Source organism: Protopterus annectens, chromosome 7.part0 (genome assembly GCF_019279795.1).
Source record: "Protopterus annectens isolate FY-2018-M chromosome 7.part0, PAN1.0, whole genome shotgun sequence".
Lineage (NCBI taxonomy): Eukaryota > Metazoa > Chordata > Ceratodontiformes > Protopteridae > Protopterus > Protopterus annectens.
In genome coordinates this window covers 1,794,402,800-1,794,428,731 of record NC_056739.1, presented here as the reverse complement: position 1 = coordinate 1,794,428,731, position 25,932 = coordinate 1,794,402,800, and the positions used below count along the sequence as shown (strand labels likewise).

Genomic DNA, 25,932 nt, shown 5'->3' with positions numbered 1-25,932 from the left:
CATTTTTCCAGTAAGCAATGAAACAAAACATATGCACCCATAATGGCAAAACTGCCCAGTTGAGAACATTTATCATAAAAAGTCTACTCAGACTTCCACAGTCCACCATTATTAGTAAATATACACAATTCTACAGTCCACCATTATTAGTAAATATGCACAATTCCACAGTCCACCATTATTAGTAAATATGCACAATTCTACAGTCCACCATTATCAGTAAATATGCACAATTCTACAGTGCACCTTTATCAGTAAATATGCACAATTCTACAGTCCATATTCAGTGAATTCAGTTCTTGCCATAGCTGTCAACCTTAGCACAAAAACCTGGACGAAGCCAATAATGGGGAATACAGTCCCAAAAATAGGGACAAATTTAAAATATTCATCTTATAAACTTAGAAAATTGCTAGAAAAAGGTTGTGCTACTATGTATTCTGAAGAACATGAAGTTTGAAATTCAAATGCCGGTCAATTCTACTGCGGACAGAACAAAACAATTTTCAGCAGAGACAGGGATTAATACTGCAGACACGTCTTTGTAAAATGGCAGGGCATCAGAGCAAATCCACACAAACACAGGCAGGAGATGCAGACTCCAAACAGAAGCCACCCCAACCAAGAATCAAACCAGAAAACCTATAGCTGTGAGGCAACAATACTACCACCGCACCATCAATTATGCAAGGAATTAAACATTCAGAAACCTGAAGTCTGAAATTCAAATGCCTGTCAATTTTACTGCGGACAGAACAAAACCAATTTTCAGCAGGGATTAAAACTGCAGACACGTCTTTGTAAAATGGCAGGGCACCAGAGCAAATCCACACAAACACATGGAGGAGATGCAGACTCCACACAGAAGCCACCCCAACCAAGAATCAAACCAGAAAACCTATAGCTGTGAGGCAACAATACTACCACTGCACCATCAAATCTGCAAGGAATTAAACATTCAGAAACCTGAAGTCTGAAATTCAAATGCCTGTCAATTTTACTGCGGACAGAACAAAACAATTTTCAGCAGAGATGCAGGGATTAATACTGCAGACACGTCTTTGTAAAATGGCAGGGCACCAGAGCAAATCCACACAAATACAGGAGGAGATGCAGACAGAAGCCACCCCAACCAAGAATCAAACCAGAAAACCTATAGTTGTGAGGTAACAATACTATCACTGCACCATCAATTATACAAGGAGTTAAACATTCAGAAACCTGAAGTCTGAAATTCAAATGCCTGTCAAATTTACTGCGGACAGAACAAAAACAATTTTCAGCGGAGACAGGGATTAAAACTGCAGACACATCTTTGTAAAATGGCAGGGCACCAGAGCAAATCCACACAAACACAGGCAGGAGATGCAGACTCCAAACAGAAGCCACCCCAACCAAGAATCAAACCAGAAAACCTATAGCTGTGAGGCAACAATACTACCACCGCACCATCAATTATGCAAGGAATTAAACATTCAGAAACCTGAAGTCTGAAATTCAAATGCCTGTCAATTTTACTGCGGACAGAACAAAACCAATTTTCAGCAGGGATTACAACTGCAGACACGTCTTTGTAAAATGGCAGGGCACCAGAGCAAATCCACACAAACACATGGAGGAGATGCAGACTCACACAGAAGCCACCCCAACCAAGAATCAAACCAGAAAACCTATAGCTGTGAGGCAACAATACTACCACTGCACCATCAAATACGCAAGGAATTAAACATTCAGAAACCCTTAAGTCTGAAATTCAAATGCCTATCAATTTTATTTAACATTTTTAATCAGGACAGTCTGACTTGGAACAAATAAACAAATTTTCAGCAGAGGCCCAGGAAGAAATAATGCAGACATGTCTTTGTAACATGGGAGGGCACAAAAGCAAACCCACACAAACACAGGGAGAAGATACAGACCCCACAAAGAAGGAACCCCAGCCAAGAATCAAACCCAAGAACCTGCAGCTGTGAGGCAACAATGCTACTACTACACCATCAAATATCAAGCATTGCAACATTTACAAACCACAGATATTATGAGGAACAGATCAGATCGAATATGAGGTAAAAATCTGAAATTTTTTTACAAATGGTGGTGGGTAGGGAACTCAAGTCTTTAACACCTGCATACAGGGTACAGGGTTCAAGCCTGAGGCATTCCCTACCACACCACCATAAGCACCTGGGGCATTTTCACACACACACACACACACACACACACCAGTAAAGCACAAACTCACACACACACCAGTAAAACCCGCGAGATCCACATGCTCCTTCCCGACGCCGACGAGATCCCTAAGGCACTGTCCCGAGTCCCTGCTGCTCCTCTTGCAGTCCGGACGTCCCATAATCCTGGCGGTCTGTGCACTGTAAAAGTGCACAGGCGCTCCTGTGTCCCCTATGGGGACGGCCGCTGCCTTGAGCATGCATAGACCGATAAGCGGGACTCGGTCTATGCGCATGCGAAGTCCAATTTTGAAAAAATATTTTTCATTTTTTTTTCTTTCTTTTTTTCTTTTTGAGGGGGCTGCAGTCCGGCAGCCCTATGCCACGAGCCGCCCCTGCTCCTTGGACATTAGTTGTACATTAATAGCCTGCTGGAGAATGCTCATTGGACATTAGTTGTACATTAATACCCTGCTGGAGAACGCTCGTTGGACATTAGTTGTACATTAATACCCTGCTGGAGAACACTCGTTGGACATTAGTTGTACATTAATACCCTGCTGGAGAACGTTCGTTGGACATTAGTTGTACATTAATACACTGCTGGAGAACGCTCGTTGGACATTAGTTGTACATTAACACCCTGCTGGAGAACCCTCGTTGGACATTAGTTGTATATTAATACCCTGCTGGAGAACGCTCCTTGGACATTAGTTGTACATTAATACCCTGCTGGAGAACGCTCGTTGGACATTAGTTGTACATTAATACCCTGCTGGAGAACGCTCGTTGGACATTAGTTGTACATTAATACCCTGCTGGAGAACACTCATTGTACATTAGTTGTACATTAATACCCTGCTGGAGAACGCTCGTTGGACATTAGTTGTACATTAATACCCTGCTGGAGAACACTCGTTGGACATTAATACCCTGCTGGAGAATGCTCATTGGACATTAGTTGTACATTAATACCCTGCTGGAGAACGCTCGCTGGACATTAGCTGTACATTAATACCCTGCTGGAGAATGCTCACTGGACATTAGTTGTACATTAATACCCTGCTGGAGAACGCTCGTTGGACATTAGTTGTACATTAATACCCTGCTGGAGAATGCTTATTGGACATTAGCTGTACATTAATACCCTGCTGGAGAATGCTTGTTGGACATTAGTTGTACATTAATACCCTGCTGGAGAATGCTCGTTGGACATTAGTTGAACATTAATACCCTGCTGGAGAATGCTCCTTGGACATTAGTTGTACATTAATAGCCTGCTGGAGAATGCTCATTGGACATTAGTTGTACATTAATACCCTGCTGGAGAATGCTCGTTGGACATTAGCTGTACATTAATACCCTGCTGGAGAACGCTCGTTGGACATTAGTTGTACATTAATACCCTGCTGGAGAATGCTCGTTGGACATTAGTTGTACATTAATACCCTGCTGGAGAACGCTCATGGGGACATTAGTTGTACATTAATACCCTGCTGGAGAACGCTCGTTGGACATTAGTTGTACATTAATACCCTGCTGGAGAACGCTCGTTGGACATTAGTTGTACATTAATACCCTGCTGGAGAACGCTCATTGGACATTAGTTGTACATTAATACCCTGCTGGAGAACGCTCGTTGGACATTAGTTGTACATTAATACCCTGCTGGAGAATGCTCGTTGGACATTAGTTGTACATTAATACCCTGCTGGAGAACGCTCGTTGGACATTAGTTGTACATTAATACCCTGCTGGAGAACGCTCGTTGGACATTAGTTGTACATTAATACCCTGCTGGAGAACGCTCGTTGGACATTAGTTGTACATTAATACCCTGCTGGAGAATGCTCGTTGGACATTAGTTGTACATTAATACCCTGCTGGAGAATGCTCGTTGGACATTAGTTGTACATTAATACCCTGCTGGAGAACGCTCGTTGGACATTAGTTGTACATTAATACCCTGCTGGAGAACACTTGTTGGACATTAGTTGTACATTAATACCCTGCTGGAGAACGCTCGTTGGACATTAGTTGTACATTAATACACTGCTGGAGAACGCTCGTTGGACATTAGTTGTACATTAACACCCTGCTGGAGAACCCTCGTTGGACATTAGTTGTACATTAATACCCTGCTGGAGAACGCTCCTTGGACATTAGTTGTACATTAATACCCTGCTGGAGAACGCTCGTTGGACATTAGTTGTACATTAATACCCTGCTGGAGAACGCTCGTTGGACATTAGTTGTACATTAATACCCTGCTGGAGAACACTCATTTTACATTAGTTGTACATTAATACCCTGCTGGAGAACGCTCGTTGGACATTAGTTGTACATTAATACCCTGCTGGAGAACACTCGTTGGACATTAGTTGGACATTAATACCCTGCTGGAGAATGCTCATTGGACATTAGTTGTACATTAATACCCTGCTGGAGAACGCTCGCTGGACATTAGTTGTACATTAATACCCTGCTGGAGAATGCTCACTGGACATTAGTTGTACATTAATACCCTGCTGGAGAACGCTCGTTGGACATTAGTTGTACATTAATACCCTGCTGGAGAATGCTTATTGGACATTAGCTGTACATTAATACCCTGCTGGAGAACGCTTGTTGGACATTAGTTGTACATTAATACCCTGCTGGAGAATGCTCGTTGGAAATTAGTTGTACATTAATACCCTGCTGGAGAATGATCCTTGGACATTAGTTGTACATTAATAGCCTGCTGGAGAATGCTCATTGGACATTAGTTGTACATTAATACCCTGCTGGAGAATGCTCGTTGGACATTAGTTGTACATTAATACCCTGCTGGAGAACGCTCGTTGGACATTAGTTGTACATTAATACCCTGCTGGAGAATGCTCGTTGGACATTAGTTGTACATTAGTACCCTGCTGGAGAACGCTCATGGGGACATTAGTTGTACATTAATACCCTGCTGGAGAACACTCGTTGGACATTAGTTGTACATTAATACACTGCTGGAGAATGCTCGTTGGACATTAGTTGTACATTAATACACTGCTGGAGAACGCTCGTTGGACATTAGTTGTACATTAATACCCTGCTGGAGAACCCTCATGCGGCCATTAGTTGTACATTAATACCCTGCTGGAGAACGCTCGTTGGACATTAGTTGTACATTAATACCCTGCTGGAGAATGCTCGTTGGACATTAGTTGTACATTAATACCCTGCTGGAGAACGCTCGTTGGACATTAGTTGTACATTAATACCCTGCTGGAGAACGCTCGTTGGACATTAGTTGTACATTAATACCCTGCTGGAGAACGCTCATTGGACATTAGTTGTACATTAATACCCTGCTGGAGAATGCTCGTTGGACATTAGTTGTACATTAATACCCTGCTGGAGAATGCTCGTTGGACATTAGTTGTACATTAATACCCTGCTGGAGAACGCTCATTGGACATTAGTTGTACATTAATACCCTGCTGGAGAATGCTCATTGGACATTAGTTGTACATTAATACCCTGCTGGAGAGCGCTCATGAGGACATTAGTTGTACATTAATACCCTGCTGGAGAACGCTCGTTGGACATTAGTTGTACATTAATACACTGCTGGAGAATGCTCGTTGGACATTAGTTGTACATTAATACACTGCTGGAGAACGCTCGTTGGACATTAGTTGTACATTAATACCCTGCTGGAGAACGCTCATGCGGACATTAGTTGTACATTAATACCCTGCTGGAGAACGCTCATTGGACATTAGTTGTACATTAATACCCTGCTGGAGAATGCTCGTTGGACATTAGTTGTACATTAATACCCTGCTGGAGAACGCTCGTTGGACATTAGTTGTACATTAATACCCTGCTGGAGAATGCTCGTTGGACATTAGTTGTACATTAATACCCTGCTGGAGAACGCTCGTTGGACATTAGTTGTACATTAATACCCTGCTGGAGAACGCTCGTTGGACATTAGTTGTACATTAATACCCTGCTGGAGAACGCTCGTTCTCCAGTCAGGATACTGATGTACAGTAAGCCCGTTCTCTAATAATATTTAATTAAGTTGGGATATGTTTTTGAAGTGTTGATGATGTACTAAAATATAGTAGAGCTATAGATTGTGAGTAACGTATTATTTGTAAGAGTTCTATATAGTTTCATACATTATATATAGTATATATAATGTGTATATATACATTGCATATATGTTGGGGTTTGCGAAAATTGCAATAAAATACAATTTTGAAAAAAGAGTTTTGTCATCCTTGGCAGTTCTGTACATTAACCAAGTAGTCATAGTTTTAAAAAGTTTCCTAACTCCGAAGAATGCAGAAGAATTGCTGGTAGCGGGTAAAAAAAACAGGAACCAAACAGAAGAACCTGCCATCAAGTATATCCACACACTTATATATTAACTATTTATAAAATATGTTCACTGCTTTTGTCCTTCAAATATATAAACTACAACTTCATCAGAGCATACTCCAACCTTTAAAAAGAAACATTTGAAAGGTAAAAAGTCAGTTATTTAACCAATCATGCAGTTCAAATCGATGAATTAAAAAACTTTATTAACACTTCTCTTAAAGACAATATATAGGTATATATTCATCAAGCTAAAACTATGACTAGTTACGACACATAAATAAATAAACACTATGTGTATCATCATCATCATCATCAACCTTCTCTTCCCATTTTCTACATGGGGTCAGGGTATCGTGTTAACTGTCTCCATCTCTCTCGATTTAATGCTACACTCCTGCCTTCTTTGACACTTATGCTTGACTGTTGAAGTTCTTGTTCAGTGTCTGCCTGTAATGCCACATTTTCTGCAGAGAGCAACTTTGTTGAGCTAGCCCCTCAGAATTGTTTGCTAATGTAGTCCATCACCAGTATAAACAGCAGTGGGCTCAGAGCTGAATCCTAATGTACAGCCACTCCTACTGGCAACCCCTATATGAGACCGAACACTGTTTGTACTTTAGTCATTTGTTCCTTGCAGGTATGGTTCTCGGACTTCAAACCACAGCAGTACTGCCTAAATCAGCCTTCTTGGAACCTTGTTCATAGGTTCATAGATTAGTACTAGGCTAACTGCCCTTGTGGGCCATTTTCAGCCTAGCCAATTACTCCATGTGAGAATCAAACCCTGAACCTTATGTTCTCCTGAATAGTAGACTCTGGATCCTACCCATATGCTTTCTTCAGTCTAGGAATGCCCAGTTGAATTGTTTCCTCATCTCTAGCTTCTTCTCAACTATCTGTCTCACTGCAAACATCAGGTCAGTTTTGCTGCATCCTGACCTGAATCTGAACAGCTCATCTCCCGTCTTACAGTCTACTACTCTGTGTATCCGTTTATCAATCGCCCTCTCCAGAGCTTTCATGCAAGGTGACAGGAATTTGATACCATTGCACCGCCCACAGTTGTGGATGTCCCCTTTGTTCTTGTACACAGGTACTAGTATGCGTATTCTCCAGTTGTCTGGGATATGTCTTTCTATCCACACTGCTATGAGTACCCTTAGGAGCCATTTCTACCCTATCTCACCCAGCATCTTTGTCATATCTACTGTGACCTCATCCAAGCCTGCTGCTTTCCCTGACTTCATTTTCCTTAGTGCTGTTCTTACTTCTTCTAGGGTGGGCTCTTCTTCTTTCATCGCAGACTGTGTCTGGGGCAGTAGAGTTTCTGTGGGGTTTTCTTGATTTAGAAGATGATGGAAGTACTCCTTCCATCTGCCTTTGATGTCTTGTGGACTGGTGAGCAGGTTGTTGCTGCCATCCCTTAGGAAAGGTATCTGACTGTCTTCTTTATCTTTCCGGCTTTGCTTTGCAACCTGATATATTTTCTTGGTGACACCTACTGAGTCACTTTCCAAAAGCTGGTAGAGTGCCCCTGATACCCTATTCTTTGCTATTGCAACTCCTTTCTTACCTTTGTTGTTGGACAACCAGTACTCCTTCCAAGCCTGGTCCATCTTTTCTATTTCACACCTTTTCCTGCACTCCTTCTTTCTTTGGATGACTTCCTAGATTTCTGCATTCCATCACCAGCTTTCCTTATGAAACTTATTTCTATACCTGGTTCAGCTACATATCTGTTCTGTAGTCCTCACACATGCTGTGCAATCATTGATTCTACCCCTTGTCCTTTTCTTACTAGGAGGAAGTCTACCTGAGCTGCATGTTGGCCAATCTGGTATGTGATCTTATGACTGTCTCTCTTTCTGAATCATGTGTTGGCTACTGTCAAACCATTTCCCCATTAGAAGTCTAGAATGATGCCTTCTTTATTCCTGTTGCCCCACCCATGTGGATCTAGGCAGTCCTCATATGTCTGTCCCAGTATGTGCATTCAAGTCACCCGTTATCAACATCAGCTCATGTTGTCATGCTTTATCGAGTAGGTCCTGTAACTGCTGTATGAATGCACCCTTTTCCTCACTATCACAACCCTGCTGTGGGGCATAGACTGGGATTATGAATACTGCCCTATCATTACACTGGAGTCTGATTGCCATGAGTCTGTCACTAATTCTTATAACATCCCTCACTGCCTTCTGAAGCCTCTCTCTCAACATAATTCCTACACCATTTCTAGCCTGTCCTTTTCCTGAATAGTAGACTCTGGATCCCAAGCCAAGTGGCTCTGTATATACAATCTTAATATAAATACTTCAGTTGAAACTTACATTGCATAAATATGCTGCTAGTAATGCTGAAGAATGTCAAAAGTCTTAAAATATGAGTCGATTGTGTTTGAAGTGGTCATCATTACAGCATGATGCAGAGATACTTGCATACTGTTCAACATGTAAGCTACTGCAGTGATTTCACTTATCATTACTAAAGGAGGTAAAACAGTGGACACTCACTACTGAATCCTAGTATAGGAGTGCCTTAAAGGGTAGAAAATACAGATCTAGATTTAAACCAAAAGGTCTACATACAGCGTGGAACAGGAGAGTTCCCTTTTCCCCACTGTAGAGCCATCTCAGAGTTCATATATTTAAGTAGGGGGTGTAGGGAGTGCAGGGGGGGGCTTGCCCCCCTGCAGAAACAACGTGTTTGGGTATTTTTTTTATTTCACTTCGGAATTTCGATTTTCTAAAAGCTTGAGATTCTGAAATGAAGCCACATGTACACACACACACACACACACACACACACACACACACACACACACTCACACATGCACGTGGTAGTGATTTACAATAATTCAGAGTACAAAATCTAATAGAATAAAATGAAATAAAATGAAATTAATTAGAGAGATATTTCTCGTTTTCTCCTCATCTTTTTCAAGACTATCCACTTGGCCGATTTCTTTTTTGCGGAGATTGCTCTCATTGAATTTTTGCACTAAATGTTCTGTACAGTTCTCCTATCATCCCCACCAGTTCTGTTGTTGGAAGGTCTTGCTTCTTCCATCTCTTTGTGTTGGAATTTTTGTCTGCTAACATAGCTACTCCCAGCAGTGCCCTATCTTCTTTTTGCATTGTTGCACTTTCAGGTATTCCCAAGAAAAAAGGTCTACTTCATGAGATCCACTCCACCTAACCAAAGATTATTTAATTTTCTTTGCATTTCTGTTTTAAAATCTTTTAAGTAATCATATCCCCAACACATATAGAGCCATGTTCCTCTCTTATTTCCCTCATATCGCCATCAGTCTCCTGTAATGGTTGGAAATATTTCTGTTATCTGACTTGGTGTCCAAAAATATTTATGGAGGTGTTTCTAGCTGAATATGCAAAATTTTCTCAGGCTTGTGAATAGTTTAATAACCACGTATACCTTATTCCACTATTTTCCAGTTATTATTTTACTTAATTCCTGTTCTCATTTGGATTTGGAAGTCCCTCTTCTGTTTGAATTTTTAGGTATTGACTAGGCTGTATAATCTATATTGTGATCCCTTAGGATTCTATTGTTACTTGCTTATTCAAAATATTTCATCTAAGGATTATCTGGATCTTTCCCCACCAGTTTCTTTTTCATCCAGAGATGAACTTCCCTGAGACTTCTGTAAAACAAATAATTCTTAATCTCCCACCCAAAGTTCCTTTTCACTCTACCCCAGGTTTAAAATCCTTGTGCTCCTTGCAGTGACCAGTATAAAGATTCTGACAACTTTTTGTCCATTCTTGTAATTTTTCCATACTTGCATGTCTTGCATTACTACCTGCGCTGCCACTATCCAGTTTCTATAGTAACCCACTTCTTCCTGACTCAGGATTCATTGTAAGGTGTTCATTATATCACTGCATATGCTATCTCCCTGGAATCCCCCCTTAGTCCAAAATATTATCTCCAGGTTCTCTCCATGTTACATTATTGTTTGTTTCTCAACTTCCAGACATCTTTTATATTATTATACCACATACTAATGATTTTAATCTGCATTACCCTCCAGTATTTTAAAATATCCAGTGCCACCTGACCTCCTCTATTTTTGAGCAGGATTATGCAGTCCTAGGTTACTCAGGGCTTCAAGGTTCCCTGTATGAATCATTGCAATGTTTTTCAAGTACCTGTAAAAAAAGTTTCCCCAGGTTTATCGGCAATGCCTAAAAAATATTTATAAGCAGGATAGTATAAACATCTGCAGGGCTTGTACCTTTTGGTCTAAATCTAGATCTGTATTTTTCTACCCTTTAAGGCACTTCTGAGACTTTTTCTGAGCTTAATTATAAATAATCTTTATAGTTTCTTCTAAATTGAGGAAATAGTTATACATAAATAGTCTGTTTTTCCCTAAATTTTGGGAAGACATCCCTTAGTTTTGTCTAGGAAATGCAATTTATTTCTAACTGTGCTTTTTAGACATTGATTGTATACCTTGAAAACGTGCCAAAATCCTGAAGGGTTTCCATTAATAGGGACGTGTTTCTACCTGGTTAAACTAAACAGAAGGCCACCTGCATATAGGGCTATTTTAACATCCTCAATCCTTTATCTCTTATCCTTTCATCAGTGCTGTGCTTGTCCAAATAGACAAGGGCTCAAAATAAATTGCAAATAAAAGGGGTGACATCAGACTCTCCTGCCTTGTTCCTCTAGTGATTCCAAAAGTCATAGACAATTATAGGTTTATTTTCAAACAGGAAGAATTCCATACAATTTCTTTAAAGACTGCACACATGCATTACTAAATCCAAATCTCTCCAGAACCTTAAATTGATTTTTCCATCCCACTCAATCATATGCCTTTTCTGCATTTATGTTCACCATTAACAAATTTTCCTCTTTCTACTCACTTTTTGCACTGCCACTAATGTTTTGATAATATTATCACCGGTCTGTTTTGTTTTTATAAATCTGCATTGATCTTTGTGGATAAGTTGTGGCATTAAGTCTAACATTCTTGCTGTTATTACGATCATAAAAAATCTTATAATCTTGCTTGGGGACTGAGTCTAGCCTCTAGGATTCCACCCGAGGGGTATCCTTACCTGGTTTTGGTAATGCTGGTATTACATCTCTTTTCCATTAACACATGCATGGATAGCTCTATTAATATCCATAGAGCAGTTGTAAGAACCCTATTAAATAAAACTTCCAGTATCTGAATGATCAGGTACCCACCCATTTTATACAATTCAGCTAGTATGCAGTCCAGTCCCAGGGAATTTGCCCATCTTCAGTTTTCCCATCACATTGTGTATTTCGTCCATTGTTATATGTTTAATTATCTTGTTTGCTTGTTCTTATGTTGGAGAAGGAGATTTTGTTTCAGCTAGAAACTCTTAAATGCATTTTCCTTATCTGTGGGGTCTCCTCAAAGTATAGATCCTGAAAAAAATCTTTGAAAAATTATCTAAAATTTTTTACCAGGTCTGATGTGCTTTCCCCTTCTTTTGGATTAAATATTTCATACACCCCATTCTCCATTTTACTTTGCCTCACCCCAGTAGCTAAATTCCTTTGGACTTTAAGTAAGTTAGTTCCCATCTAGATCTAAGCTCCATACACCTTTGGCCTATCCCTTTCTACAATCTCGTCCAGCTCATGTTTACCCCTTTCTAGCTGTTCCTCCATCCCCTGAACCCCCATGCTCTGTAACGTCTGCCTTTTCATTCTTTTCTATTCTGTAAAGTATTTCTGAATGTTACTAATCAAGTTTCCTTCTTTAGTTCCCCAGTGGTTATAATGTCTCTCTGGGGTATCTTCCATGTATTGCCTCCTATTAGGTGCAAGCACCACTTTTTTAAATCTATCCGTTTGAGTGTATATTACTGGTTCATTAGTACTAGGCTAGCTGCCCTTGTGGGCCATTTTAAGCTTCTCCAGTTTCTCTTCCAAAGGTGAAAATCAAACTTTGTACCTTGAGTCTTTAAGTTTAACACCTTAACAATTATACCAACACCAGATTCCAGTGCATTAGGCGTGGTCTACATTCTAGTGCTATTCCTAATAGTAGTGTAACATGGTCAGAGATCACTCTTGGAAGAGTTTGCCATCTATACCTAAAAGTCTTGATATCAGTATTCTGAATATCCAAAAGAAGCACTTGTAGACTCTGGAGACATAGGTGAAAGAATCTTGTCCCTGCATTTCAACGTATCCCATACCTTCCATCTCTATCATCTGCATTAGTGCTGAGGATCCAGAAACGTTTTTGTCCCTGTCAGAAAGAAAACTTTGAAGAAAGCAGGATACATCAGCTTGAACCTTAGCTGTTTAACTGATTAATAAGTGGGATGAATCCATGCCACTTCTGACAAGTTTCCTTGCTGTAATCCCTGTAGTCTGTATCCTATAGGCTTCTGAGGGGTAACTTAATCTTGTTCCCAAATGGTTGCATGATTACTGTCTGGCAGCTTTGTTAAGAATAGAATTTATTAGTCATGGACTTCAGACAAGAAATAATAATTGGTCAGGCTTGCTTCAGTTAATTCAAGGTTAAACTCTATTTTTTTTCAGGTAAGGGCTTGTAGATTATGGCAGTCCTTACCTCTGCTTATTAAATATGTGGATGAATTAAAGACCTTTAAGTATAATCTAGATAATGCCATGGTGGTACAGCGGTAGCATTGCTGCCTCACAGCAAGAGGTTCTCCCGTTCGATTCTTGGCTGGAGTGCCTTCTGTATGGAGTCTGCATGTCCTCCCCAAGGTCGAGGGGCCTATGAAAGACATGCGTGAATGGGTGTGCCTTCGTTGAAGGTTGGGTGTCAGGCTGGCAACTCGGCACCATAAAAATTGACTGCCAATCATTAGCGGACCGGAGTTCTGCTGTGGCGACCTCTAACCGGGAAAAGCCGAAAAGACAAACAAGTATAATCTAAATGTCGACACATCCAGCGAAAGCAATCTTTCCTTTTCTTTTTTGCTCTGTCTACAGATTTGGCTTTGGTTTGTATACTTCATTTCATTGTTAAGTTACCAGTGGAGCAAAATATAGTTAACAAATTAGTTATCTGTCATTACTAGAAGTCCCCTTTTATAACAGTTTTCATGCAATGAGCCTATTAATCATAAGTAGTTTGAAACTGATAAATCACATTTGTAGATATATTAATCTGACTGTTTTAGAAAAATATGTATTAGTAATATGCATGCTTAGTGCATTCGAGGTTTAAAAGGGTTAATACATTTATTCTGTTCACACTGCACGAATCTGCACAGCTATTAGAAACATAACAGGGAGCATTTGATTTCTGCTAATGTCATGAAAATAATAAGAAGTGTTTCATTTCTACTAGTTTCATGAGACTTAACAAAGAGTTATTGATTTTCTGCTTATGCCATGAGAAAGTACACAGCTGCTAGAAGCTATTGATAATGAAAACAAAGGATGCTTCAAAGTTTAGACCATAGTCAGCATTACTTGTACTTAAGCTAGAAATGTACCTTGAATCTAGGCAAAATGTAACACATATATTAGAACTGCACAACTGAAGAATAGAAAGCTTGTGGTGGGCTAAAATAAGCCCCAAGGCCAGGTTGTTTTTCTCAAATGTTTTGTAAATCAGCAGTTATTCTCAACTAGTCAGCAATTAGTCTAGTAACATTTTCTTTAGAACAATACAGAAAGCTGTGTCTAACTACGTCAGCAATAGAAGTAACATTTCTGTGTGACATAGAAAGAACTGTTTAAAAATACCATACTAATTATTAATGTTCAGACAAATCATTCTGCCTGCATGCTTTGTCTCCTTGCTGCAAGTTAATAAAAGGTGCCTTGCTTGAACCTTACGTGAATTGGTCTTTGAAATGTTTTCCTTTGACAGACTGAACGAGAGGTTTTATATATATATATATATATATATATATATATATATATATATATATATATATATATATATATGGGGTGCAGATTTGAAAATTACCTTATACTATTCTGTTTAGCTCTATAAGATTACTTGGAACAAAGTGTGTACAACTTTGATATTTGAGACATCAGTTTATGAATACTTTTCCAGAAGGGTTTTTGAAATATTTTGTCTTCTTGAAGCTTGTGAAAATAAAGAATTTTGCATTCACTTACCCAGAATTTGCACTTATTGTGCATTTCCCCTAACAAATGTTTAGAGATATTGCAATGTGTACCTTGAAAAGTTCTTTCCATATGTATATCTCCAAGGCATAGCTACTTTTAATGTAGGGGTCATTTGTGGGTATGATGAATGTTTCATTTTGGAACTTTTAAGACTCACCATGGTACTGACTATGACTTAGGTCTTGCAGTAGTTTGGGTGAGAGTGTAGACAAGACAAGACATTCTCAAGAAAATGTAATAAATTAAAATATGCATAGCATTTTACTTTGTCTTGCAGAACTTGCTTCATGGCTTACTATTCAGGAATCCTCTTTAAGGTCAGGCATGTAGTGATGCAATAGATGTGATAAACAAGGAAAACATTCAGTACTTTGAAAGCTGACTACAGCAAAACACAAAGGATCAAATACAGAAGGCTGAAAAGCAGACTATCAAGCCAATGGGTTGCCAGCTTTTCAGGAGCTTGCGGTAGTCTTTCGATGTAATGAATGTATTATGATAAACAATGGACTGGAAATTGTACAGAAAGTCATTCACTGATTGTAGTTTTGTTATTATAGTTGTCTGAAAACTGCTGTTTTCAGTCAAGTTACATGATTTCAGTATAGTATACTACCTCTTTTACAGGTGAATTCAATTTGCATCAATCTTGAAGTGAATTATATTAGTATACTATGTTCACCCACTCTTGGTTTTGACCTGTGCACCCCACAGAAAGTGATGATTTTGATGTATGAAGCATTCTGCAAACATAAGAGAATAGTCATTCTTTGATATGCTCACAAGAATCAGATTGTCTTTGGTGATCTGGCTTTAAGTTGCTCATTATAGAACTTGGTGGACACATTTGTATTTCAGAGGGACACAAGCGATTGAAGTGGGTGGTGAGTACAGGACTCTGCTCACTTCAACATGCAGCCTGCAGTTGAAAATGTAGGAGTTAATGCTGAAGTTAATAATTACATACACATTCTCAGTCAAAAGTTTGTTACGAAAAAGGGGTGTGTATTTGTGATACTGATATCACTATTAGATCTTCTATGAGGTGTTTCTCTTCTAAACGTGACCTTATAGTAGAGTAAAATAAAAAAAAAAAAAAAAACAGTAGCTGTGAACATGTGTGTATGTCTTGTGGCCGCACCAGAACAGCACGGAAAAACAAAAATGTTTCTTTCCCTTCGTGGAAAAAAATGATGATTTGCAAGTGTGCTTCTTTCTATATTGTGTGTCAGTAAGCCTCTTGATTTGTCATGCATAACCTATAGTATTACACATACACTGAAACTCAAGAAAGCCCTTTCTTTTTCAAGCAGTGACTATATTCTATATGATATTACTTCCTGCTGCATTTCACTCACTCACACACACTGTACATTCATACTTTACTCTGTAACATGTACATGGTCATGTTTGAGCTATAGTTTAAGGTAAAACAGCACAATAGTTCTTATCCTTTGAAAGTTCTGAAGAATGTACTCCATTTGAACTCCAGGTCTGGTGTTATACTGAGCAATTACTGCATGTCTGAATATCTAGTACCTTTCCATTTCAGGATCTGCAATGGTACATGAACTATAACTCAGCCTTATAAATACTTTGCTATGCCAACATTATGATTAGTAGCAAGACAAAAAAAAATAATGTAAAAGAAGCAGGGGTAAACATAGAGATGAAATTCATAAATCTTGGCGGGATTGGGTTCATGTACTACTTACCCCTTGTGCAGTATTGCAGAAGTAGGAAGAAAATTAAAAGAAGCAGAACTGAACAGAAGAAAATAATCACAATGTTCACAGAATTAAGCCGAAGGCTGGAGTCTGGATGTAGCTCATCTACAGATGGCTCTGGTGATACAATGGTAGAATCTAATAAAGAAAAGAAACAGAAACACAGCAGTGACTACAACCGTTCATTTACTCTACTGCAAAACGGTGCATACTTTCTTATCCTGAAAAGTACTTGGATACACATTCTTGCCTGACTGAACATATCGCAACTATGTCACATGACCAGCACCAATTAATTATGCAAGTATTAAATGGATTATCACTTACAGCAAGGACAGATCATAATAAAACTATTTATTACTTTTTTTTTTTTTAGTTGTTTGTTGGGTAGGTAAAGTGGTCAGCTGACCCTTTCAGCCATGACCTGGCACAGAAATAAGTAGAATTTATAGAACAGCAGTGTGCTTCCACTAACACAGAGAATATGTAGATATAATAAAGCAAGATTCAAGTATCTAGCACAGTATTTCCAGTAATATAAATAAGAAAGCTGACCACAATCCCAAAATACCTTAATCCAATAATTATTTTCAAGCAAATATTCACAAGGTTTTTATAATTTAATTTACACAGGATTTACAATTAAACTATTGCTTATCAGCTAATAATTCCTTGATTAGTTTTCAAAAGAAATAATGTCTTACCTACAGACCGACATAATACCAGAGAAGTGTTAACCAGTCTCAAAATAATTTACACGCATCCTCTTTGAACAGCTGCTGCTTCAGTTTAGTTGTGAAAGCAGATTCTTGTGAGAGAAAGTTTACAGGCATGTAGTTTTTCACCCATACTTACACCATGTGGTGGTCTTGTAATCAGAAGTGAATCTTCACAACTATTTCTGGGGGGGTAGTCCTGACTACTACATTTGTGTAGAAAGGGGAAATTGAAGACAAGCACAGAGGAGTGCTAGTGACTATTTCTCAACTAAAGCATCCCTGAAAATCTTTCCCTGTAGAGGGATAAGCGAGAAAGGCATCACATGGCCAATCTAGGGCAAAAAGTCACCAAACTATGTCATTTACAAGCATTCAAAACTGTGATTTTGTTTTGCATGGGAACTGTGGACTGAGACCACTAGATTATGAGGGTTCATTGCAGGACCGTAATGTGAAGTCTGGTGAAAGAGACCATAAAACTACTTACTGGTATGAGTCCTAAGTCCTTTAAGCAGACAAATGTTGTCACCATCATTAATAAAAGAAATAGCTGAATCTGAAAATAAAGAGTTTTTTCTTGAGGGAGGCTGGTTTTGCAAGCCATAGGGACCATGTGACAACCTATGAATGACAGTGCCCTTGATGATTCCAACTAGGACTTCTTGGGGTTTACTGTGACCTCTAAGGACTGGAATAACTGGAGTAGAGATTCTCTTTCTAAAAGCAGTAGCACCGACATGGAGGCTAATAGGAGACAATCATCTAAGTAATGGGAAAATTGGTAATTCTAGTAGTTTTGGTGAACTACCACTGTAAACATGCACTTGGTGATCACCTTGAATGTGATGTTGAGGCTACACGGCAGGGCCAAAACTGAAAGTAATTGAGGGTCCAGAAACACATCCATTCTTCTTCTTTTTCACACAGAAGTATGGACTATACCATGAGCATCTGGATGTTTGCCTCAATTATGGAATGGTTTAGGTCACAGAAAACTAGTATTAGCCTGAAGTCTTTTATCTTCTTTGGAATCAAAAATAACCTTGAATAGTATTTGGACTCTTTTGAGTCTGGTGGTGTCTCTTGTATTGTTCTTTTTCTTAACAAGTTGAAATTCTATTCTGGCCAAAGCCTTCCGACAGGATGGAATGTCTGGAAGAGAAAACAAGTGTGGCTTGAGCTGATAGAGAAAATGAATGGTATAGCATCTGGAATGGTCCTTATCTACTTGTCTTACTTAATGCCATCCACACAAAGAAAATGGAGGGCCTGACTAGAGAGATGATGAAGGGTCTGAATGGAGAAATGATAAGGGGTCCGAATGGAGAGATGATAAAGGGTCCGAATGGAGAGATGATAAAATCAGCAAGCAAAGGAGAGTAATATTGCTGGAACTGAATTCATTCTCAAGTCTTAGTGAGTACTTTAATGAGGTGGACCTAGTTTTTACAAAATTTCACCAAGACAACACTGATGTACAGACTGTAGTTTATATAGCATATATCATGAACAGAAGTAGGTTAAAAAATAAAAAAGACAGATGGATGCACAAGTCCCAGGATAAAAAAGTGCCCAGTCCTGGTAGGTGCACTGGTGCCAGAACTGGAAAAAATGGCAGTGTAGAATCTTCAAGACATGGTAACATTCCTACAGTGGGGTTAGGCCAGGCTTAGGGGGGAGGATGACCCCCTGTTGTAGAAAAAAGCAGTATTCCACACAAAAAAAAATGGACAGGCCAAAAAAGAGCCATAAAGATGACAGAGTGGACTATTGAGGATAGGAAAGAAATCATGTATTCTTACTATTATGCAAGAAGCCAGAATTTCCAGACAGAAGATACACAAAAAGGTTAAGAAAGAAATTAGAGAAAATTACTGTAACAAGAAAAACTGTCAAAAGCTTCAAATGCAAATTTGTATTCATTAATATAACAGATGCATGAAAAACATTATACAGACCAGGAAATCTTGAGTCATTTGAAAAAAGAAGCAACTAAGGAAGTGCGAAAATATAAAGGACAACATCTAGATATTTTTGAAAGGTATAAAGAGAAACATGGACATGGGAAAGGAAAGCTGATATGGTGGAATATTTATGCAAAGGAGAAAGCCAACTTAATCAATACAAACAAAGCAGCTCCAGAGATGTTCAAAGAGAAATACAGGCAAAGGCACCTAGACATGGAAAATTTCTCAATACAAAAAATAAGATCACAAAGGGGGAATGCAGAACAGAAGATTAGTTAAGCAGAAGTAAACAAAAAATAGAAGCTGAAGTTATGGAATATCTGCAAAGTGAAGGATTTAGTGTAGAAAGTCTAACACAGGTTATGTCACAGTATGATGGAACACTGAGTCCCGCAAGTAAGGAGAAACAGGAGGAGCAGGATACATCTGAAGAAGAAATATGGACATGGAAAAGAAAGATTTAATATGGTGCAATATTTATGAAAATGAGAAAGCAAAACTAATCAACACAAAATAGCAACACCAAAGATATATGAAGAAAACCCCAGACAAAGGCATCCAGATATGGAAAATTATGCAATGCAAAAAATAAGAAAACAAAGGGGGTAGCAGAAAAGACAATTGGTAATGGAGAAGGTAAAGAAATGAAAACTGAAGTTATGGAGTGCCTGTGAAGTGAAGGATTTAGTGTAGAAAATCTAACTCTCATAACATCACAGCATGATAGAACGAGGAGTCCCTAAATTAAGAAGAAACCAGTGAAGCGTGTGCATCTCATCAGTTGCCATATAAAGATACTTTGGAGCCTTCAGTAGGAAACCAGCACAAAAGTTCACTTGGAGTTGAACAGCAAGAGAAGGAACAGGAAACTTTAGCAACTCTGACGCAGTCAATGTTGTGGAGTGCATCAGAGTTGCCACAGTTTCTTGTTCCTTCCCATAAAGAGCAATGGATGACACAGGATGAAGCTGAAGAGAATATGGCACAGGAAGATGTTCTGGAACTTTCTGTAGGATGCCTGCAGGAAATGGAGAACAAAGAATTTGCCCTTACTTAAGAAGAAAATGATCTAAGGGAAGAGTTGCTTGATTTAACAGAGACAGAGAGACATATTAAGATCAAAGAAAGAAACAGATTACAAAAAGTCAATAAGCCCCACAATATTAGAAGTTTGTTAAAACACATTAACACAGTAATCAAGACTGTTCATAGAAATTCATATATATATTGATATAACAGAAGTAAATAGGATATATTATTCTGCTATTAAATTAATAAAAGATAAAGTCTTACCACAAAAACACAGGACGGTAAGGAAAAGGAAGGGGATAAATCAAATGCCTTTGTGGAAGTATTGAATAGAGAAAACTATAAAGCAATTAAGACAAGAAGTATTGCTGTTAGAAGAGTACAGAAGAGGGAACAGATGAACAAAAATACTTAGAAAGATACATGTGATAAAAGCGATGTGCAATATCAAAACAAACCAGGATCTACTGTACACTACTGCAAATAATAAAATAAAGATATTAGCACAGGCAGAAAAACTTAGAAGGTATGCAGATAAATATAAAGGAAAAGTACAAAATAAACAATTTATTGATGACCCAAAAAGTTTTATAGAGAATTGGGAAACGAGGCAAAAGGAGTAGAAACACCACCAAAAAAGAAGAAACAGACACATTTTAGAGAAATATCTATGAAGATCCTGTGGAACATAACAAAGATGCTGAATAGAGAGAAGAAGTAAAGAATAAAAAGTTCAAATGGACAGAATATGAAATAGGATGAAGTAATGGTCAGAGAGATTGGGACAACGTTAAGAAAAGCTCCTAACTGGAACACCCCAGGCCCAGATGCAGTACCTAACTTCTGGCTAAAAACATTAACATCTTTACATGAAGATTTGGCTATGAGTAAAAACTATTTATATGCACACCCCAAACAGATGCCAACCTGATTAACAACATGAAAAATCATACTCCTCCTTAAGAGTGAATCTGCAAGCTATCCTAAAAACTATAGACCAATAACTTGCCTTCTGATGATGTATAAACTATACACTGGAAATGATACTGACAGAGTTTATAGTCATTTAGAAAGAAACTCAATCATGGCAATAGAACAAAATTATAACAAAAGAAAGTCATATGGAACAAACGATCATTTGTTAAATAAAGTCATAATGGAGCACTATAAAAAGGGGAAGAATCAAAGCATGGCATAGACAGATAGAAAAAAAAAAACATTTGAGAGCATCCCACATAGATGGATAAAAGAGTACTTGCAAATGTTAAAGATACACCCCAGACTGACCTACCTTATAGTGACCATGAAACACTGGCAAACCACTTTTCAGCTAAGCCATTATAAAGGACAAATTATTATCCCAGGGATAAAAATTCAAAGGGAGATATTCCAGGGTGTCTTTGTCACTGTTGTTCTTTTCTCTTGCCCTTAACCCATTAAGCTGTCTACTTAGTATATTAGGTCATGGTTGTAGTTTAGCTATCAGAAAACAGAGTGTAAATACTTATCTTCTTTTTGTGGATGATTTAAAACTGGATAGTTTATTAGATGAGGAACTTTCTGAAAGCACAACTGCAAGTGGTCAAAACTTTCTCAGATGATATAAGAATGTTGTTTGGTCTTGATAAATGTTCCAAAGCAACCTTTAAATTTGGAAAGTTGCAACACCAAGAAAATATCAGTCTGGGACAGGAATGTGATATAAAGGAACTTAAGCAGAAAGGAGTTCATAAATATTTGGGAGTTGATGAAGAATCAACAATAAAACATGAACAAATGCAAATAAAACTCATTAAGGAATATTTAGATAACTAAAATTAATAGTGAAAACAGCCCTGACATCCGAGAACAAAATCCAAGCTATAAATCAATTTGCTTTTCCTGTTCTAACTTAAAGTTTTGGGGTGACTGACTGGCCCCAAATGGTATTTGATCAGCTGGACAGGAAAACAAGAAAAATGCTTCATATTTATCAAATGATTTATACAAATCAGTGTATATCAAGATTATGTATTCCCAGTTCTGAAGGAGGTATAGACCTCCTCGAAATCGAATACATATATAGATCTGCAATCATAGGACTGGATACACATCTGCTGTCATCACAAGATCTAAACACAGTGAAAGTTTTCAAACATGAGGAGAACAAGTCTAAGATGACTTCCCTGCTTAGTTTAGCAGAAGCATAGCAGTGTCAAGTGGGAATGGAAATCAAACCAGAAGTAGACAAAAATCAGACAGCAACTGAATGTGACAAAAAGCAAAAGAAAAAAATATAAGGTGAAGGATCAGATGAGAAGGCAAGAAATATGAAAATGTATAAATATAGTTGCAAGTACAGAAAAACGTCTGGAACAACCTCATATCGATCAGGATCTAATGCAGGAACGGTTAAGGAGAGGTGAATTTAAACTAAAAGATAAAAGGTTAATATTGGTGTCCCAGGATTGTGGACTACTTACACATTGGTTTACAAAGTCCATTGAATGTGTTAGAGAAACAGATAAATGCAGGTTTTGTAAAACAGAATTGGAAACAGTCGCATATCTTGTTGTTAGATGTGATAAACTAATGGCAGGAGGGCTGTATACTGAAAGGCATAGTAATGTGGCAAGACTGTTGCATTGGGGTTAGTACTGAAGTAGTTGTGAAGCACTGGAAACACTGGAAACATGAGCCACAAAGCATTATATAAAATTATGAAGTTGATATCACACTGGATCACCCATTATCAACATTTCAGAAAACAGATGCGAGAAAACCAGATATAGTACTCCATGAAAAGAAGACAAAAGTAACATTGATCATTGAAACCACCCAGTGATTACAGTGTCTTACATATAGAGAGAGACAAAGTTATAAAGTACCAGGATTTACAGCCAGAAATGAGAAAAAGAATTTACAGTCATATTTAGATTTACTACCAATACATACAACTCAGTGTGAATTGCAGAACGAGTCGATTCTGGGCACATTGCAGGTGCTGCGAGCAGCACTACTTTTGGCTAACATCAAAAGATTGAAAAATACTAATTTCATGATTTTTAATCATACTTTGACTTAGGAATGGGCTCAGTTCCTGTCATGGTATTAAAAACCCAAAAAGACTTGGAGAAATTAAATCAGGAAATGGCATGGCGTTTGCCTATTGACTGCCTCAAGAATGAGACAGTCAGTTAGTCCTCCAGGAGTTCTACAACTATCGTCATGGAATGGGGTGATGCAGAACCCATGAGTTTGCTAGCAACATCTGTCTTATAGGTGCTGATCATTCTGGAAATCATCACATCTGCAACAGAGTTTGCCATCATGTTGATTGCAGTATTGTTATGGTTCTTTCTAAACCATAATTTCTGAGCGCTGAGTAGCTACAATCTTTATGTCAATAGCCGCGGGTGTTTTGTATTCCTAATCACACCTCTCCAGCTTTGCTTTCACCTACAAACTTAAAATGTTGGCAACATCAAAGGGATGTACTGGTAAATACTGCCTTAAAGTTCCCAGCAGATTTGCAATGCAAGAGTCAGGTGTCTCTGCAAACTGTAAGACCTGCCCCAACTAAACTCGGTGTTCCATATGCATTGTGTTCCAGTCATATGATGAGTTTCAAATACTAGAAAGTCATGATACCCCTGTCTCTAACTTTATTTGCAGATCACAATAAACCAACTTTTGCACTGGGCAGGATATCTCATCAGTCAGATCATGTTTTAAACTGATCATATATACAGAGAGTTTACCACCCTAACTGAAAAAGTGAAGGGCACATAAATATGCTTACCAAAATAATTCATTGTTTAAAGCTCCTCATCGAGAAGGTGGACCGATAGAGTGTGATTGGTAGGGTCTCTCTTTAGGAGTGTAACCACCACCACCATGGAGCTAGCCAGAAAAATCTTTATCGAATATTCCCAGTCCTTGGGCCTAGAGAATCTTTCTGGTTTAATTGAAATGGGAACTACAACATCAGGATTTTGCCATGCCCTCTGTATGCCAAGCTTAACCAATTAGTCTGTAGAGAGTTATATCCAAAATGAAGTCAAAGGAGAGCAAAAATCCTCCTGCAAGATTCCTATGATGGGGGAAGAAGGATCTACTGGCCAAGTACTCTTCTTGTGGGTGGTGGCATTGTAGTGATGGATTGGGAGATGTATCAGGCTGAGGCAGATAAACAACTATCTGATGCCCTTTTCTATATACACATGATTGTTGATCCCACACCAAATTTTAAAAAACACATTGATACCTTCTTAGATTTGGCTATGAAGGAAGGCATCATTAATCAACAAACATGCAAACAGCTTAAGGTCGCAGACCCAATCCCTCAGTATTTATATTTACTCCCAAAGATACATAAAAATCCTACATGTCCACCAGGCAGACCAATTGTATCTGGCAAGGGTTCTCTAACTGAACCTCTATCGGCCTTCCTGACTCAACACTTACAGCCGCTATTATCCACGGTTAGGTCTAGATTAAAAGACACTACAGAATTTTTGAATATCATTCAGGATACACAATTGGAATCTAACTGGTATCTCTGCACACTTGATGTCACCTCCCTTTATACTAGTATACCACATGGGGCGGGATTACAGGCCATTCAATACTGGCTAGAGAAATCTAAAATGTATACCCCTGGTTTTAACAACTTTTTACTTACCATAACAGAACAAGTGCTAACCAAAAATATTTTCTATTTTTATGGTAAGTCTTATTGGCAGGTCAGAGGTACAGCTATGGGAGCATCTTTTGCTCCCATTTATGTTGACCTATTTATGGGGTTTCTTGAAGAGCAGCTAACTTATGACATCAACAACAATTCTTTTGTAGAAGAGTTAGACATTTGGAGATGTTATCTGGATGATTGTTGGATGGTGTGGCGGGGAGATGTAACATATGTACATGAATTTGTTAGATATTTAAACAATAACAGATGGGATATCCAGTTTACACTAAACATTGAATATCAAAAAATTATTTTTTTGGATGTCGTTGTTACTCGACAAGAAGATCATACGTTGGAAACTCGGGTACATAGAAAATTTCCAAAATACAATACCTTACTTCATGCTTCCAGTCATCATCCCCACCACATCATCAACAACATCCCCAAGTCCCAATATTTACTTATCAAATGCATATGCTCTTCTGAACAAACCCACCAAGAATGTCAACAAGATTTAACAAATAGGCTGATAACCAGAGGTTATAGTAAAAATCACATTTCCAGAGTTGTAACCCAGGTAAAACAAACTGAGAGATTCCAACTTTTGGAATACCAAAACATTACTAGTCAACAGAAAAAACAAGAAACACAACCGGTTAGACTAGTGACAACATTTGGTAGTAACACCCCAAAATTCAGAGACATTATTAACAATCATTGGGACATTTTACTTGCACATGAACACTTGAATGGGGTTCTTCAAGACAGGTGTTCATTTTCTTACTGGAGAGTTAGAACCATTAATTCATATTTCACTCATTACAAGCATCACAATCCACCTATATCTATGCAGAAAACACTCTTTGGTGATACACTAGTTGGCTGTGTCCCTTGTGGTCACTGTAGCGCATGTACACACATTTTCAAAGCAAAGGAATTTACTAGCTGCAATACTTCCAAAGTGTATCAGATTAGAGTTTTTGGTAATTGCAGTAGCGACTGGATAATCTATCTAGCTACCTGCACCTGTTCATCTTTTTATGTTGGACAGACATCAAGACCCTTTAGACACCACATAAGCGAACATTTAAGTGAGATTAGGAATAAAAGAATTACCAACACCCTTTACAAGCATAC

At 38.4% G+C, this 25,932-nt stretch overlaps 1 protein-coding gene across 1 annotated transcript in view; it reads right to left on the bottom strand.

Moving 5' to 3' along the window:
- Positions 1–25,932, bottom strand: part of LOC122806192 (B- and T-lymphocyte attenuator-like) — a 137,588-nt gene that overhangs the window by 93,380 nt on the left and 18,276 nt on the right. Inside the window, exon 3 of the mRNA XM_044076424.1 lies at positions 16,400–16,549. Within this exon, the coding sequence (XP_043932359.1) occupies positions 16,400–16,549 (150 nt within the window). The remainder of the gene's footprint in view (positions 1–16,399; positions 16,550–25,932) is intronic.